Here is a 17,588-nt window from a genome sequence, read left to right as displayed (position 1 = left end):
CAGACCTGCACACCGTAGGCCATTTTCTCAAACACTTGCAAAGTACAGTTTTATTGGGATAACTGCTTATTTAGATTAAGTAAGATACCAGATAGGTGTGAAACCATAATATATCTGATTTCCTGTTTTGGTCTCTTAAACTCATCTGGCCCATCCTTAAAAACCAAATGTGCTTTAAATCCATAAAACTCACCACTCACCATTTCAAAATGGTGACCTCCTCAAAAATGTATAGCAGGCTATGTGGACCAATCAGAACTGAGACCACGGCGTAATACAGTCTAGGTGAAGAGTAGTTCAGTGGTTCCCAAATGAAAGGGCTTTTTGACGGCAAGATAAAACCGTGAAAAATGTTCGATACAGAGCATGCACTTCAACTGATATTGACTTTTTTCTGTGAGCATTTTTTTAAGTGGCTAAAACACGTTTTTACAGCTGGCCCCAGCTGCAGAGCTCATTAAACACGGCCACTCTGTACATCACTCTGCTGGTACTCCTACCTGCCTTTCACAACTGGTAGCACACTGACTCAAATCTACTGCAGGTAGATTACATGACACATAAGTACCACACACAACTCCACTTCAAATAACTCCAACTATCCCTCTAAAAGACAAAACTGGACATGTCGTCACCATCATTATTTAAATGATTTTAGCATATGCTTGCAGCATGTGAAAAAAATTGACAGGGTCTGAATACTTTCTGAATGCACTGTGTGCAGCGGGGTCCACAAGTCTGAGACCACATTAACATCAATTTTTTTCGTGTAAACCTGGAAATAATTAGAAACTTTGAGGATTCAAAAACATTTAAAAACAGACGTAATTATGTCATGCTCTGCGCTATGTCTAGGTCAGCAGTCTTACTGAGTAGCAGTGTGATAGTGTGAAAAATGGCATTTGAATGTGAAAGTGTCAGAAGTCAAATTGTTATTCTCAGCAAAGAGTGGCTTTTATGCATCACATCATGGCTAGACTTAAGTTTTCTGAGGGGGCAGTGCATGGAACTCTAAAACACTTTGAAGAAACTGGATCAGATGCATCCAAAGCACGTTCAGGCAGACCAAAAGTGACCACACCATCAGAAGATCAATATTGTTTCTAAACCACTTCTCAGGAGGAAAAAAAAGGCCAGACACCAGCATTTCACAGTGGATTACTGGGAAAAAGACAGTCCTTTTTACTGATAAATCCAAGTTTGAGGTGTATAGCAGTAACAGAAGGGCGGACAGGATGTAAGGAAACAAACAGGAGAAAAATATGGCAGTGAAACGTAGTGGTGCTAATATTCTGGTCTGGGGGTTGATTTGCCTGTTCTGGAGTTTGGACACCAAATTAAACACACTCTGACCAAGTACTGCTTCATTCTTCAAAGACACCGCACCCTTTGGTTTGCATCTTTCTGGAGAAGGATTCATACTGTAGCAGGATAAACACTCCTCAAAGCTTTGCAAGAACTACTTGAAGATCAGAGAAGACCAAGGAGTCGTGGTTGTCACTTTCCTCCACAGTTATCTGACCTCAACCCCATTCAACATATGTGGGGGCACTTGAAGACTGAGAAAGTCAAGAACTCTGTGACATCCCAAGAAGCTCTTTGGAACATTGTCAGGTCAGGCTGGGGTAACAGGGGTCACCAGGTTCGGCACAAACTTGTGGAGTCCATGTAAACTCAAGTGCACACTGCTGTAAAAGTGAAAGAGGGACATGCCAAATACTAAAATATGCTGAGAGTCATGTACATTTTTCAAAGATTCAACTTTTCACTTATATTGTGAAGCTGAAATTATCATTTTAGTGTAAAAAGTTGAAAGAAATGGAAAGTAGACTTGGGCTCTCAGAGTCTCAGACTCTCAGACCAAAAAATTAATCAACTAAAAAGAAAAAGAAAAACAATTTTTTACTTTTTTAGTACTTTTTCAACAGAGAACAGAAATATGACAGACGAGGAGGTCTATCCATCCCTGCATCTTGCAGGGGGTCTTATATTTGTAAAGTGTAAATGAATGTAGCTCAGGTTAAACCATGCATGTGATGTCCTTGGCTGATAAAGCTGATTCCAATTATAGTGTTGCACAATACAATTTTTGTGCAATGCAGCGAGCAGTGTATTTCCTCTGAGAATGATACAGTCCAGGTGTGAAATAAGTGGATCAATGCATCAATAATCTCAGCTGTGGATTTTTATTTTTTTTACTACCCTGAGCTGCAGTGATGTTATACTCCACTAAAAATCCATGTCAAAGCCTTGCCAAGTCTTCTACCTGCTGAGAGATAGGCTGAATCAGTGATACTGTTTGCATCAGGATGGCACTTCACTGTCTGAGAGCAGAGCCAGGCAGACACTCTTTGTGATTTGGACAGAGCTTCTCAGTATGGAGTGCCAGAACAAGCAGTGATCTCCATAAATGTTTGCTCAAACTGTGGCCAAAGGTGTCCCATTTATTTATGTTTTCCCTAACATGACAGCTGTTGTCATGTTAGTATAAAAAGAGCAAGCTTGCAAGGAGTCTTGGATTTTTAATTTAAAGCGTGCACCACAAAGATGTGTGATGACGGCATGGAGGATAAGACACAACATGATCTGTCTGTTGGTCTGGTGAATTCCTGCATCTTCCTAAGTACCAATCACAGTGCAAAGGCACAGAACTGAAATCTGTTGAAAACAAGCAACATAATATGTTTTGTTATCATTATTTTGGTGCACATTTATTTTCAAAATCACTGTCAGTTTGTATTGATGCTGAATATGGGTTGCATTCTTGAAGGAGATGAGTAATTGAAAACAAACAAAGAACTACTAAGTAGCTGTTCAAATTGTGACTGGATACACAGCTTTGAAACCAACACAACAATGTACCAGATCCTGGAGGAAGAGGGGTGTGATGAAAAATTCTGAATGAGAAATATAGTAATGACAATAACTGTGTGTTGTGTTACTACTCAACTCATTCAAGATTTTATGAATTATATCACAATAGCATATGTTAACATTGTCATCAAAACTGTAGGGAAAATATCTTATATAAACATTCTCTCGCTTGTTTCAGTGGACAGATTCTTCTCAAAAGTCAAAGTTTACTAGTTTTATACACACCATCCCTGGTCTTCCTACTAGGCTTTTCCTGGGGCTTTCAACCACATGTCACTTTCTTCATCATTTGTGTTAGCTGCCATTACAGCTCAGAAAGAAGCTAGTATATAGGTCTGGAGTAATGATTGTTTTGTCTTTTATGTCTGAGGTCAAGAAGGATAGCTCATACTCAACTCTACTCTTATGGCCTGGATATAAGTACGCATGCAGTTTATCTTAAATTAAATTAAATTGCCTGTAATTTAAATTTCAAAATGTACTGACAGAGGCTAACTATCTTGAGATGTGCATCGCTAATCATATATGGAAAACTCTTTGAAACTCATCAAACACTAAATAGTTTTACTGTTTACCTGTCTGATCCCTGGGTACCTCATTTCAAAATGTGTCGAACTCATGACAACTCAGACTTTCTGTTCTTATTTTAGAATGACATAATTGCAGCAGTGGAAAAAAATACGATAAAATCTTGCTTAATTCAAATCTTTTTTGACTGTGTTTTACAGATGACAGCAGAAGCCATTCTCCGCCTGGTCAATGATCCTGTGCTGCCATTTTACCCTCTGGACATTGCCCTGGATATACAAAACAAACTCAAAGGTAACACTAATGATTACACAGTATAATGGTAGTGCTGGTGGTGTAGGTGCACCAGTTTACCACAAGCCTGGCACCAAACAGCAGACAGTTCACAAGACAAACTGGTGAACACAGTGCAGTGCGAGAGCCAGACATTTCTCTGCAGGGGTTGGTGGAGACCCAAACAGATGTAAACAAATTAATATTGCATTTGCCAGGTTGCCAGAAACATGGCTCTTTAACTTAGGTGATAATAAGTTGAAGTGCTTGTTGTGCTGCACTCAAGTGGACAACTCAAGACAGAAGCTAACAGTAAAAGCAGTTATGATAACACTGAACTAGTCAAAGTAATTGCTGAGATCTTGAAACACAGTTGGGTTAAAACTATGAATGTATAAAACTACAGCACCTGTGTTTTTTACCCCACTGAACCTTACTCAGCGTTGTACACGGGAAATATTTGACTTGTCCAGACAGGTGAAGTGAATATCCTTGTGATGGTTCAATTTCATCATGTTACCCAGTGACAGCCATGACAGTGAGCCTGCATGCACAAAACCAGCACAATGGAAGTTACTGACCAGATAGCTCACCTATCTGTGCTTTTCCTGCTATGACATGCCAGAATGCATTCTGTGAACAAGGACTTACAGTTTGGCAAGTGCAAACAATAGAAGCAGAGGACAGATGCGATTCATAAAAACCCATTGTAATTAACTGTGGCATTGCTTTAAGTCAGAGTCCAAAAGTGGAGGAAGTTGGTGAGTACAGCTTATAGTCGCAATTACACATTACAACACGCTGGGCCTTTCAGTGTGTTTAGACCTCCAGTGACGCAGTTGCATTAACAGATATACAGTAAAGGGAAAGATTTGAAGAGATGTGTTTTTGATTCAGCACTGTGCAGTAAACAATAAAATACTTGGATTCTTGATAGAGCACTGCAGTATGCAAAGCATGGTGTCTGTGTGTGTGTGTGTGTTTGTGTGTGTTTGTGTGTGTGTGTGTGTGTGTGTGTGTGTGTGTGTGTGTGTGTGTGTGTTTGGTGCTCAGTGACTGCTGTCTTGGACTTTTATGCAGAGGCATAACTCATCTCTAGTGTCCAGCCAGCTTCACCAACAATCCCTAATACACACCCCAACGAACATGAATACACACACACACACACACACACACACACACACACACACATACTTGTACCTCTATCTTTGTGAGGACACTCCTTGACATAATGCATTCCCTAGTCCCTTACCCTAACCTTAACCATCACAACTGAGTACCTAACCCTAACCCTGACCCTAACCTTAACCTAAACCTAATTCTAACCATAACTCTAAAACCAAGTCTTAACCCTCAAAATGTGATTTTAAGGTGTCTCAAAAAGTGAGGACCGGCCAAAATGTCCTCACTTTCCCAAAATGTCCTCACTCTGTTAGTAAAACACTTTTTTGGTCCTTACTATGTAGCAAGTACAAGTACACACACACACACACACACACACACACACACACAAGGAAAAGTGAAATGCCCGGCACACGCACATACACAAAAGGAAAAGTCACATCTCCGACTTGCAAAAAACATGTTGGTGGAATGTTTTTACATGTTTACACACACATCCACCACACACACTCGGGCTTTTCCCTAGACTTTCTTGCCCATTAGGATGATTTAGTGTTGGTTCAGGTGTTGAGCTGAGAATATCGATCTCTCCTCTTATAATTCCACAGCAAAATGACCTTGATTCTTGCATTTGTAAAATTCAAAGCAAGTGTTCAACATCCTTCTTCTTTCTTCTGTGACCTTGGACCTCCACAGACAGCCCTGAAGCATTTTGTCTTCTGTTCTTCCTTTGTTAAATCTCTTTATTTCTTTTGTCTGCCATCGTACTCCTTTGCTCCCTCTGTTTTTCCCTCTCCTTTTTCCTGCTGTAGTGCCCTTGCTTGTTTCTGCATTGCATTCAGGTCCCTTTAGTTCGTTGTTGTGTAGAAATTGAAATCTGATACCATTACACTGGATTTCTCTCCCTATTATTTTGTGTGCAACACCATCATGTCATCGTGTGAAGCCATCTGCACCTGGAAAGGTATACCTGGAAGAATATACACATCTGAATGGCATGAAGTTGTTAAATAAAATGCCCTAACAACTTGCAAGCAGTGGAATGTTATCTCTAAACTACTGCCCACAGATGCAACATGCTATCCCAGCATGCACTGGGTACGAAGCAGGAACACACAGGATTGCATAGAGTGTCTTCATTCAAATATTCTGACTTGTCTCAAGGATCTAAAAGTAATTTACTGTCCTCTATTGACCTCATGTAGCCTGCCAATTTGTTCATTTTCTATTTCCCATTTTGTCTCTTAACTTGTTTCTGCTGGCTGTAATAAATACACATCAAAATGTTCCTGTTCTCCTGGGTTGTCAATGTCATTGCTGTCATAATTAAAATAATGGCATGAAGCATCTAAATATACCCAGTTAATTGAAAGCAACTTATTTGATTAACTAAATGAACAAAATATAGAGTATAATCAGCAGACAGCAATAAGGGAAATTCCTATGCACACTTTACTTTAGAAATAGTTTTAATGGATGTAAATATAAACAAAAATATCAATATCAAACAATAAAATCAGCCTTTGAAAGCATATTTGGGAGAATATATAATAAAACATGTAAATATTTCAGCTGCAGTAGGCCTACAGTGAAATATGGGGCACCACCTTAGCTGGATAAATTGTAGGTTAGTTATATGTTAAATTAAGGAAAATGGTCCTGTGAGTATGAGCTACGTGAAATTATTTACATATTTATCACCCACAGTTTGCAACTGGCATAGTAAGAAGAATGCAGCACTTTAGTCAAGGTCTGAATTGAACCCTGTGTAAATTAACAGAGCCATATATTTAGCAGTTAATATAATGTTCAACATCTCAGGCCTTAGTTAGTTAGTTAGTTAGTTAGTTAGTTAGTTAGTTAGTTAGTTAGTTAGTTAGTTAGTTAGTTAGTTAGTTAGTTAGTTAGTTAGTTAGTTAATTGATTCAGTCTTTGGTCTGTTCAGTATTAGTTGTGGATTAACAATAAGAAAATGCAGATACAGAATGAATTCTTCATGCTTAGATAGAATAAATCTATATACCAATGTCTATCAAATATTTAGACACTAATATCAGAGATTGGAAGGGTTGGGGATGGAGATGGAGAAATGCTCGCACCACACGTACTGCAGCTCCAACTTCATGTCTCACTCATTGTACCACCAAAGCAATTGCTCAGCGGCTCAGGTTCACTGGCTCTGTCTAAGCATCTAAGCACTGTCCCATTAAGGCCTAGATTGAGTGGTTATGCCTCCCCGTCTGAGACTAATGGACAGATTATGACCTGAGAGACAGATGACTGATTATTATACCTCCCTGTAGCCTCTGTCTGTCTCTTCATCACTTCGTCCCTCATTGTACCCCTATGTCTGTTCCTGGTTTCTCCCCTCTATCAATTCCATTCAGATGCCCTGTATTGGCTTGAAAGCTACACCTTCTTGGCAACTTTGCACATTAGTGCCGAGTTGAAGAACGGCACCACAAGTGACATTGTCAAGTGTCATTTCATCAAGGCTAAAAGGCCTAATCATCATCCAGACAAAACAAAATAAACAAATAATAAAGTAAAATTATACTGTCAACTAGACTGATATGCACCTGTACTCTTTTGAATCTGTGCTCTGATTATCTAGATTACTGGGCTTAAGTATTAAACTCAGAGTATTTTATTCTTAGACATGACTCCTCTTGATTTCGCATTTCACTGGTTCCCACTAGCTGCCAAAATTCAATGTGAACCACTGATTTTGCCAAACATGGTGGGTAAGACTACAAGAGTTCCAACTTTTTAGCTGCACTATATTGTAGTTCTTTAATTTTATAGGCACAGAATTTACAAGAATACAACTTCTAGCTGACCATCCTTCTCTTCTGTGAGACAACCTAGCATGATAATCAGACTTATAGTTATATGATCTATTGATTTTTAAAACCTCTGAGATCATGAATGCGTTTACAGGATACCACGAGTGTTTTATGTTTACACATCATTTTAATTCAAAGTTTATATTTTCTATGTATTTCCTGATAATTTGGTGCAAAGTTGAAAAACAGGGCGAATAAGATTAAATAAATCTCCTGAATTGTGTAGTTTTAACAAAAGGTGTGAATGGACCCAAGTCGTGCTGCTCTCATATTTGGCCTTGTCTTATGAAACAAGGTCACGAGGGAACAGGCTTTATTTTAATTGCATCTGCTTTATAATACACAATTGGACATCATGTCCCTTCACTTCATTCCCAAGTGCCAATTTCCTTATGCTTACATTTAGTTTTACTATTCTCATCAGCTGTGTGTAATCAGAAAGAGGCTGCTTGTGACAGATTTTGGATTCTTTATTGTGGTTATTAAATTGGTATTAAATTTAATTCCAGGTGGCATTATAAACGTCTTAAAGTTATAAATTTGAGGATGTGAAGCATGCAGATACTCTTAATGCTTTATACCAAACAGCTTCTGTTCAACTAGAAAACAGGTGGGAGAGAGCTTTTATCTCATCTGGTTAAAAATACAGAGGCACCAGATGGAGTAAAGGGGGAGGAGGAGGAATAGGACAGTGAAATGAATACTGTTTGATGTGAGTGTGTGGTAACAGATAGTGAGGTATGATAAAAAAAAAATCCTGGTGTGTGTTAGAATTGTGTGAGGTTTAGTTAATGGCACTTGTTGTAGAGTAAAAAAGCTGGCATACCGGTTTGAACACCTTATAATTTGAACCAAGATAAAAGGACAAAAACATGTGGGGAAAAGTTGGATGAGCCACTGATTCCGAATGTATCTTTTACCATTGGAAATTACCATTTCAAAGTTTTCCAATAATACTTCCAATGTTCCTTGAAATAGAAATACAAGAGTTTAAGGTCATGGATCATTTAACAATAGAAAGAGTTAAAAACTTCACTAATCAATTTACAGGAACAATAGATCAGATTACTAGGAGCCAGTCGTAGTGACTCTAACCTGACTCTGCAGTTCTCCTCAGTTCTACACAACGTTTTAGCATCTTTCAGTACATTGTTTTGTGGCTTTCTACATTCACCATAACCATAAGGTGATAATATGTCAGTGTTGATGTTGTGTCCCCAAGTGCCCAAACAAATCTGTCACTGCAGTTTTTAGCAAAATAATCAAGGTCCACTTATTTGTTTAATTGTTTTTGGAGCATTTAACTACTTCTTAATTCTTCATCAAACTAAGGTTAGCTTAGTTGTTACACAGTTCACTCAGTGACAAGGTTGCTACAGTAGGTAGTCAGCAAATTTGTCAACAAGTCCTCCAACCTGAACCCCCATATAGGTCTTTTTTTCAACCTTCTGATCTGACCCATAGTAGCATCTCCTGAAATAGTGCCCCTATGGCCACAAGCATTCTGGACCACAGTTGTCATGGTTACCGAGACTGCCACCTACCTTCATCACTATGGTTACTATCATAACAGTCATGGCTGGGTTAGGTTTAGACACTAAATCTTCTTGGCTAGGTTTAGGAAAAGGTTGTGTTTTGGGTTAAAATAAGTATTTCCTCAACATAAGGTCATGGACAATAGCAACAGCATAAACTGCTAATGTTTTGTTGACCCATCCATCCACCCCAACCTCCTCCTTATGTGGAAGTTGTCATTGCATATACTACGTCACCACACTTTTCCCTTTGCTCCTCTCTGCACAAACAACCTTGGAGACATTAGGCATGGAGGGGCTAATTGGGTCCAGGCTGGTTGTTGGGTTGCAAGCACCGATGGGTTGGTAATTTTACAAATGGATGCACTAAGATTCATTAAGCTTTTTAAATAAACTCACAAGACAGCTTTTAGCAGTTGGTTACTTGGTTGATGGCTCAATGTGAAAAAACAAAAAAGGGTTAAAGATAAAGTTGGTGAGAGAGGGAGGAGGCAACAGAGATCGACAGCACTGAGTGTGGTGATCAGCCAGGTGTAGCAGGCTGTGCTGCCCCCTGTGGTTCTGTGTGGCCATCATCTCCCTGACGTCTGCCTCCAAGCAAACTACATTCAGTTCAGTGGGGCAGTCACCAGATGTGTGTTGCTTACTCACTTTACAAGAATAACAAAGAAAACCCACATGCTTCAAGTTCGAGTTGAACATCTATAAGACAACAGGCAGGAGCAGAGCAGCAGAGTTACTTCAAGACCACTGTTCATGGTGAGTACAGTTTTACAGAATAAGGAGTTGGCAAAAGACAACAGGAATCTAGTCTGAGTTTATTTAGCAGGATAATGTTGTGAAGCTTTGTTTTCTACAGCTTAATGTGCCTCTATTTCATCTATAATCCAAGCTCAACAGGCCTGCCGTGCTTACTCACAGTTGTGAGTGAGTGAGTAGAATGCCAGGACAGTGTATTGTGTGTGGATGTGGATAAGTGAGTGAGGGCACATGATGTGCCTGTGTGTTCAGGTGTAGGCTACACATCAGTGGGTAGTGACGCATGCAATTTTGAGGGCCATTCAAAGCTTACTGTGAGTGTATTTTGGGGAATGGCTATGCTATGTGGGTGTAGAAATACTTATGCGTGTCAGTGTGTGTGTGTGTGTCTGGTCTGGGTGTTTTAGCAGCCCCCTGCAGCAGAGGACCAGTGATATTGAATGGATTCTTCACAGCCAGCATGAAGCACTGCAGTATTTATAACTGGCAGTCATGGAGAGGACTCAGATCAAACAGCCAGAGCTAATTGAAACCCCCAAAACCTTTTGTTCAACTTTTTTAATCACAATTCGCCTTTCTTTTCTCTTTTCATATAAAACTGCCTGTGGTCTTTTCTGATCTGACATAAATCTCCATTAATTCACTGTAGTGATAGTGCTCAGTTGAAGGGCTGCCTTTGGTCCTCAACAGCACAGAAAGGTAGAACAGGCTATTGTCAGTGCTGGGAATTACTAGTAGACACTGAGGAAATCAAAGTAAATCTGTGTGCTCATATGAATGTCTTATTATACATTTAATTTTTCCCTGGTCTACACACAATATCCCATAATGACACAGCAAAAACAGAATCTGACCTTTTTTTTTGCAGATTTATCAAAAAGGAAAAATTGAAATACCACACTGACATTAAGTATTCAGACCCTTTACTCAGTACTAAGTTGAAGCACATGTAGCAGCGATTACAGTCTTGAGTCTTCTTGGACGCGACAAGCTTTGCACACCTGGTTTTGGGGATTTTCTGCCTTTCTTCTTTGTAGATCCTCTCAAGCTCTGTCAGGTTAGGTGAGGACCGTCCATGGACAGCCATTTTCATGTATCCAGAGGTATTTGAGGTTCAATTCAAGACTCAGGCTGGGTCACTCAAGGACATTCAGAGAGTTGTCCCTAAACCACAGGCTGTCTTGGCTGTTTGCTTTGGGTGCTGTTGGAAGGTGGACCTTCAGCCAAGTCTGAAGTCCTGAGCACTCTGTACTAGGTTGCCATCAAGGATAACCCTGTATTTTGATTCATTCAGCTTTCCCTCAACCCTGACCAGTCACCCAGCCCCTACTGCTGAAAAACAGCTCCACAGCATGATGCAGCCACCACGACGCTTCCCCACTTGGATGGTACTGGGCAGGTGATGAGCATTGCCTGGTTTCCTCCAGACATGACGCTTAGAATTGAGTCCAAACAGATCAATCTTTGTTTCATCAGACCAGGGATTCTTGTTTCTCAACAATTGAGAGTCCTTTGGGATAAACTCCAAGCAGACTTAAATATGTCTTTCACTGAGGAGAGGCTTCTGTCTGGCCACTCTGCCATAAAGCCCAGATCGATGGAGTGCTGCAGTGATTGTTGTCCCTCTGGAAGATTCCCCCGCTCCACACAGGATATCTGGAGCCCAGCCAGAGTGACCATCAGGTTCTTGGTCATCTCTCTTACCAAGGCCCGTCTCAGCTGATTATTCAGTTTGGGTGGCCAGCTAGCTTTAGGGTCCTGGTTGTTTCAAACCTTTTCCAGTTAAGAATTATGGACATCATTGCGCTCTTGGGAACCTTCAGTGCAGCAGAAATTTTTCTGTAGCTTTCCCTAGATCTGTGCCTCAACACAATCAACACAAGTCTCTGAGCTCTGCAGGCAGTTCCTTCAACCTCATGACTTGTTTTTTGCTCTGACATGCAGTCAGCTGTGAGACCTCACACAGACAGGTGTGTGCCTTTCCAAGTCATGTCCAATCAAACCCATTGAATTTACAAAAGGTGGACTCCAATTAAGGTGTAGAAACATAAGCAATTATTGCCAAATAATTATATCCAAATAAAATGTAACCTTAAATTTATTGACTTAGACAGTACCAATACTGATGTCCAGGGAGAGACACATAGACACTGAGCGAAAACAAGGACAACAGAAACATATGGCTATTATGTACAAATCGGAAGGGGAAAAAAGTAAAACAACAACCATGGAGACAATCTACAATGTCTATAGCTGTCAGTAGGAAACAGGTGGTGTAAGGTGTTGGAGAGTGCAATGAGAGCTAAAATAAATATTAAGAGGGTAGTGTGTGTATATATATATATATGTGTGTGTGTGTGTGTGTGTATGTATATATATATGTATATATGTGTGTGTGTGTGTGTGTGTGTGTGTGTGTGTGTGTGTGTGTATATATATATATATATATATATATATACACACAGTAGGTGGTTATGCACAGTATGTGGATGTAATGTTAATTGAAGTGCTCTATATGGATTTGCATTTCAGGATGCTTATGCTACATTTCGAACTTGAACACAGTAAACACAAACATGTTGTATTTTCAACATGTTAAATCCCAATGTGCATCTAGGGCACACTAACCCAGTAGTTCTTTGTTTGTACTGAATAGTGTAAGGATAAATATTTCATATATATAATATTATTTCATATTACATGAAGTCATAGAAGATGGATTGACTTTATAACGGTCGTAAACTAAAGAGTTATTGCCATTCATATTTTTTCCATTTACATTTTGACTAGAGTGCCTTTCCAGCTTGCCATTTAGTTATTTAATACTTCCAAAACTGTTTTTTTTAGGCTTCACTTGTTCATGTTAATTCAGTTACATTATTTCAGCGTTCTCTGCTTCTGAACATTTGTAGAAATTAAACTACACCTTATTTCAATCAGGAGAGACAAGTGAATGAAGTGAAAGTAAATATTTTATTTAGACAAGACATGTGATGAATAGTGCTGAAATTTTAGATTTTGGCACTTGGTCTCATAGGGGAGTTGTTTAGGGTTGGGATGAGCAGCAGCAAAATACATGAACGTATATAATCCTCCCCGTGGTGGTGGTGGCTGACTATCCCTCTGATGCCGATGATGGCCGAAGAATGCTCTGAAACTGATAAAGGTAGAAGATCCCTCGACGATGGGATGGCTGAGAGACCTCTGACGTAGAGATGCCAAAGAAACCTCTGACGCCGAGAAGACTGAAGATCCCTCTGAGACAGATTATGGCTGATGATCCCTGTCACGATGGATGGAATAACTGGAACTGAAGAACTCTAAAACTAAAACTGAGAAGGAACATCTTTAAAAAGGGAGCACCAGCAGATGATAGGCTAACAAGAAAGTGTGTCGCCCTGATATTGGTTAGTTGTGAACAGCTGTCCGAACAGCTGAAAGGACAGATGACAGCCACAAGCCAGAAGAATGAGGGAATGATGAGTGAATGTGTGAGAAGAGGTGTGCCCTAATCAGGATTATATACATGCAAGAGGATAGGTCTTCCTGATTGAACTTACACTAGAGCTTCATTTGACACTGCAGTACATTCTCCTTAGACATTTAACCTTTAAGTGTTAAATGACATTTAACTGCTAAAGTGGTCCTTTTGATTTTCTTCCAAAGTTAATGGATTTCCTTCACTATGTATCTAATTGTATCCAGTTATTATGTGAAGCAGATGAGCAAAGCTTTATCTAGAATTTCTCAAAAACATGTTCTGACCTTCACCTCAGTGAGTCCTTTTCTTAGAACACATTTTGAAAAGTACTTACATGAACATGAAGCAGTAATACACTCCCTGCTTATAATCAGTGAAGTGGTGTTAAAATATAAATACAAAAATGTATATAAATATAAAAGGTGGTTAAATTATGACAGCCACCAGTGTGAATAAAAGAAATAGAAAAAAATAACCTTGGTAACCTTCAAAGTATTTTCTACTGTATGCATTTCACAGACTCAAGAGGCGGATCAGCTGAAAAACATAAACTGTACAAAAATGTGATAGAGTGCAGTTAACACGGTTTGTGGTTTTGTCTTGTGATGAACTTAAAGGTCCCAGCATCTGCAACATCGCATAATAATGCAATATTCTTAATTCCCCAGTCATACTCATAATGACCCAAAACAGATCTATTGGAGAAAAGAGAGAGAGAGACCCGGTGGCCAGATGCATTTGTACAAAACCATGCATTTGCCATTTCTTACAACTGTATATAATAAAAATGAATAACATGCAGTCAGAATATATGCACACACAGTTCAGACCAGGTAAACATGATTTTCTACAGTGAGTTCAGTGTGATCTGGTAAATTGGAAATGTAGGGTGTGCGTTATTCTTTTAAGGTCTTCACTTTCATTATGTATTAATAATGTTTACAGTCCACACGTGTAGAAAATCAATTTATGTTCTTCTTTATGTGTGATCTTTTTGCATTCTCTTGTTTTCATCATTTCATTGTAATCTTTTTATGTGATCCATTACTGTTAAGTACTTTGTGATGTGCATTACAATGTGAACACTACCTCGATTACCTCTCTGACATTTGTTGACCATGATTGAAATACAGCATCAATGCTGTGTCAGTGACAATTTATAGATACATCTTCTGATTAATGAAGTATTGATTCTGCGTCTGCTATAAATAGCACAGCTGTGCATAATGGCCATGTGTAAGAATGACGGCTCTGAAACTGCTCTGGGATCTCTCCAGTGCTAGAGGGTGAATTGCACTTCTTTTAAGAGACTGGTGAAACAGGAGGTATATATATGGCTGAATAAGGGTGTGTCTACATCTATGACTAATTGTGGGAATGGGAATGAGGCTTGTGCATGTCAGAGAAGTGTCACAATGATGAGAATCAGAATCAGTTTATTCCTCGTATTTAGGCATACAAAAAAAAAATACGATTTTAAGTGCATTGTTCAGGAGGATCAAATATAAACATATAACTTATGTACAAGACAGAGGGTAAAGGCATGCTTAGTTTTATATTTCAATACAATTTGAGGGTGACTTATTGGAATTCATAAAATAGAACCAGCATATGTGCACTCATTTTTATACAGCTGATTATACATTATGTAAAATGTGTACGTCATAAATCTACCATTTTCTGCATCTGGCCTGGTCTCATTCATACAAGGTGATTGATACAATATGGTCAAATATTTCACTTCTTTTCTGCTAAAAATCATATTATAATAATATTATTTTCTATTATTTCACATTCTAATCAAAAAAGTCACAGACTATCAAGTCGTTAACGACCAATATATGTGTATTTCAGTGTAGATGTGCTGAGAAAATGGGTTAGTCTTTTGTTTTCTACATATTTTCTTACACATACAATATGATAAGATTTAGCACCAGGATTTAACTATATATAAGAATGAATGAAGAATGAGAATTAATTAAAGCTACATGATACCTAATGCCAACATTTATAAACATCTGTATATATTGGTGTACCGAAAAAATAAGAAAATTCCATCGAATCACTCTTTATGTCTTTTGTTTTTCACTCTTTTCTCTGACTGTTATCACAGGAGGCCAAGTCCCAACTGCTCACCCAATTACAAACACATCCAAAAAGGTCCCCGTGTATCAAAAGATGTGATGGATTACAACAATCAAACAATATTTCATGAGTCCCAGCTGGCTGCAAGCAGCCAGAGCCATTTAAATTTGTAAGAGAGAACCGTTCTCTTTGTCTATTTTTGTCCCCACTGTCTTCCCCTTGCCTCTCCGATGAGTCACGCTCTGTTCCTATCATACTGAGATACACTCTGATCCAAAGACACACACAAACACATACCAAGGTCTGCTGATTAAGACCGGTATGTTGAAAGTTATTCATTTATAGTCTCATTTTGATTAGAGTAAGAAAATACACATAAACCATATAAGCCCAGACAGAAAGCTCTTCATATTCTCAAAATAAATCATTAGAAGCAAAGAAATGCAGCTACAATTTCTATGCACATGAATCTTTCACAGCATAGTTTCAGAAAATGCCTGTACACACTGTACTTTACCTCTTGTATTGCCTTATGTGTTCTTTGAACAAGGTCAAGAACACCAAACCCTTCATGTCTTTCTTTCATTGTTCTTTCTTATTGGCTGTGCCATTTTAGGATTAAATAGTAAAATACTTTAGTCTTAATAAATCTATCACGTTGCCTGCAATCTTCCTCATGCAAAGCAATCAACCTTCTCACCACAAAGAACGCACATATTAAACAATTCTCCAAAACCCAGTGTACTTTCAGTTTTCATCTACAATATCTGTGCATGGCAGTTACAGCATGGTGATAGAAAGGGACAGATCATTGTTACTGTCACAAATATGCAATACATGCAGCTTATTTAAGGGACTACATCTGTCACGGTCAGAACCGTGAAAAGCAGTAGGAGGAGAGAGGGTGGAAAAAATGCTTTATTAGACTAATACCAACTCTTTCGACTACCGTGTGATAAAAAGAAAAGCAATTAATCTCAAAATCTAGTGAGGAATTTGTCCTTATTTCTGCTTCACTTATCTGGCATAACACAGTTAACGCCACACAGAGCAGAACCAGGTTGTAGCCCAGATGTTGAGAATCACTGATTGAATTTGACCAAATCCACCCAGAGAAGAGGAAGGTAGAAAGATAAAGAAGACAGAACCTCACCATGTCTGAATGCAATTATATACAGGGCTTAAAATTAGCCACAAGTGAACCACAGTGCTTCCAATCTTTTATTTGAATAAAATATATATGGACATGGAAATACATGGAAATATAACACGTTTCACATGTTGACTAATGCATATCAGAACTGATTCAGTTAAATTAAAAAACAAAATCCTTATTATATTAATTATTCAAATTATGCACCAGCAAGTCCTCTTAGCTCGTACTTTTTTGCAGAGTGTTGGTGGGTGTGTTTTTTTCAGTTGCTGTCTTTATTCTGCATTGTTGTTTCGTCTGATGATCGAGAAAATAGTGTATGCAAGGGTGACTGTAACATGCAACAAATATAACTATATTTTACCATTGTCATCATAGGATTTTCTCAGTTTATGCAATCATGTAAACAAGTTGTAAGGATGTTGCTTGACCTGCGGAACAGCAGTATTATTGTGCTCATGTAATTGCAGAGACACCTGAACATGAATCTTTGTCCCCATACCGACACTAACATTTCCAAGACAAGCCCACTGGCTTCAGCCAGATATAATTTAATAGAGCCAAGAATACAAGCCAATTAACTGTAAATGCAAGGTAATTGATTTGCAGCGCCAAGTGTACTGTAAAACAAGCCAGCTTTGTGTTAACAAGCTAATCAGGATAGCATTGCTGTGTGTGTGTGTGTGTGTGTGTGTGTGTGTGTGTGTGTGTCTGTGTTGAGGCTGGTGGAGTAAACTGATCAGTAGTTTGAAGTGAGAAAGGAGGACAGGGTCTGTTTAATTTAGTGTATTGAGTGGACGGTGCTATAGGGGTAAAAGAGAGACATGGGAGGAAAGTTTTAAATTATATCCTGCCTTAGTGTGTTGTCCAAGTGTGCGTGGGGGTGTGTTTGTGTAGGTCCAATGATATTTTGAAGGTGTTCCTCAGAAGTT

General features: G+C 38.8%; 1 protein-coding gene across 5 annotated transcripts in view; it reads left to right on the top strand.

The window, feature by feature from the left end:
* The window catches only part of LOC139626812 (inactive N-acetylated-alpha-linked acidic dipeptidase-like protein 2), a 496,369-nt gene that overhangs the window by 453,793 nt on the left and 24,988 nt on the right, over positions 1 to 17,588 (top strand). For all 5 annotated transcript variants that reach the window (XM_071487314.1, XM_071487318.1, XM_071487315.1 and 2 more), the window contains one exon: positions 3,603 to 3,696. In XM_071487314.1, coding sequence (XP_071343415.1) covers positions 3,603 to 3,696 — 94 coding nt within the window. The remainder of the gene's footprint in view (positions 1 to 3,602; positions 3,697 to 17,588) is intronic.

Source organism: Trachinotus anak, unplaced genomic scaffold (genome assembly GCF_046630095.1).
Source record: "Trachinotus anak isolate AG129_WGS33_773 ecotype Australia unplaced genomic scaffold, CSIRO_AGI_Tana_v1 ptg000010l, whole genome shotgun sequence".
In the NCBI taxonomy this organism is placed as follows: Eukaryota; Metazoa; Chordata; class Actinopteri; order Carangiformes; family Carangidae; genus Trachinotus; species Trachinotus anak.
This window is presented reverse-complemented; position numbering and strand designations above follow the sequence as displayed.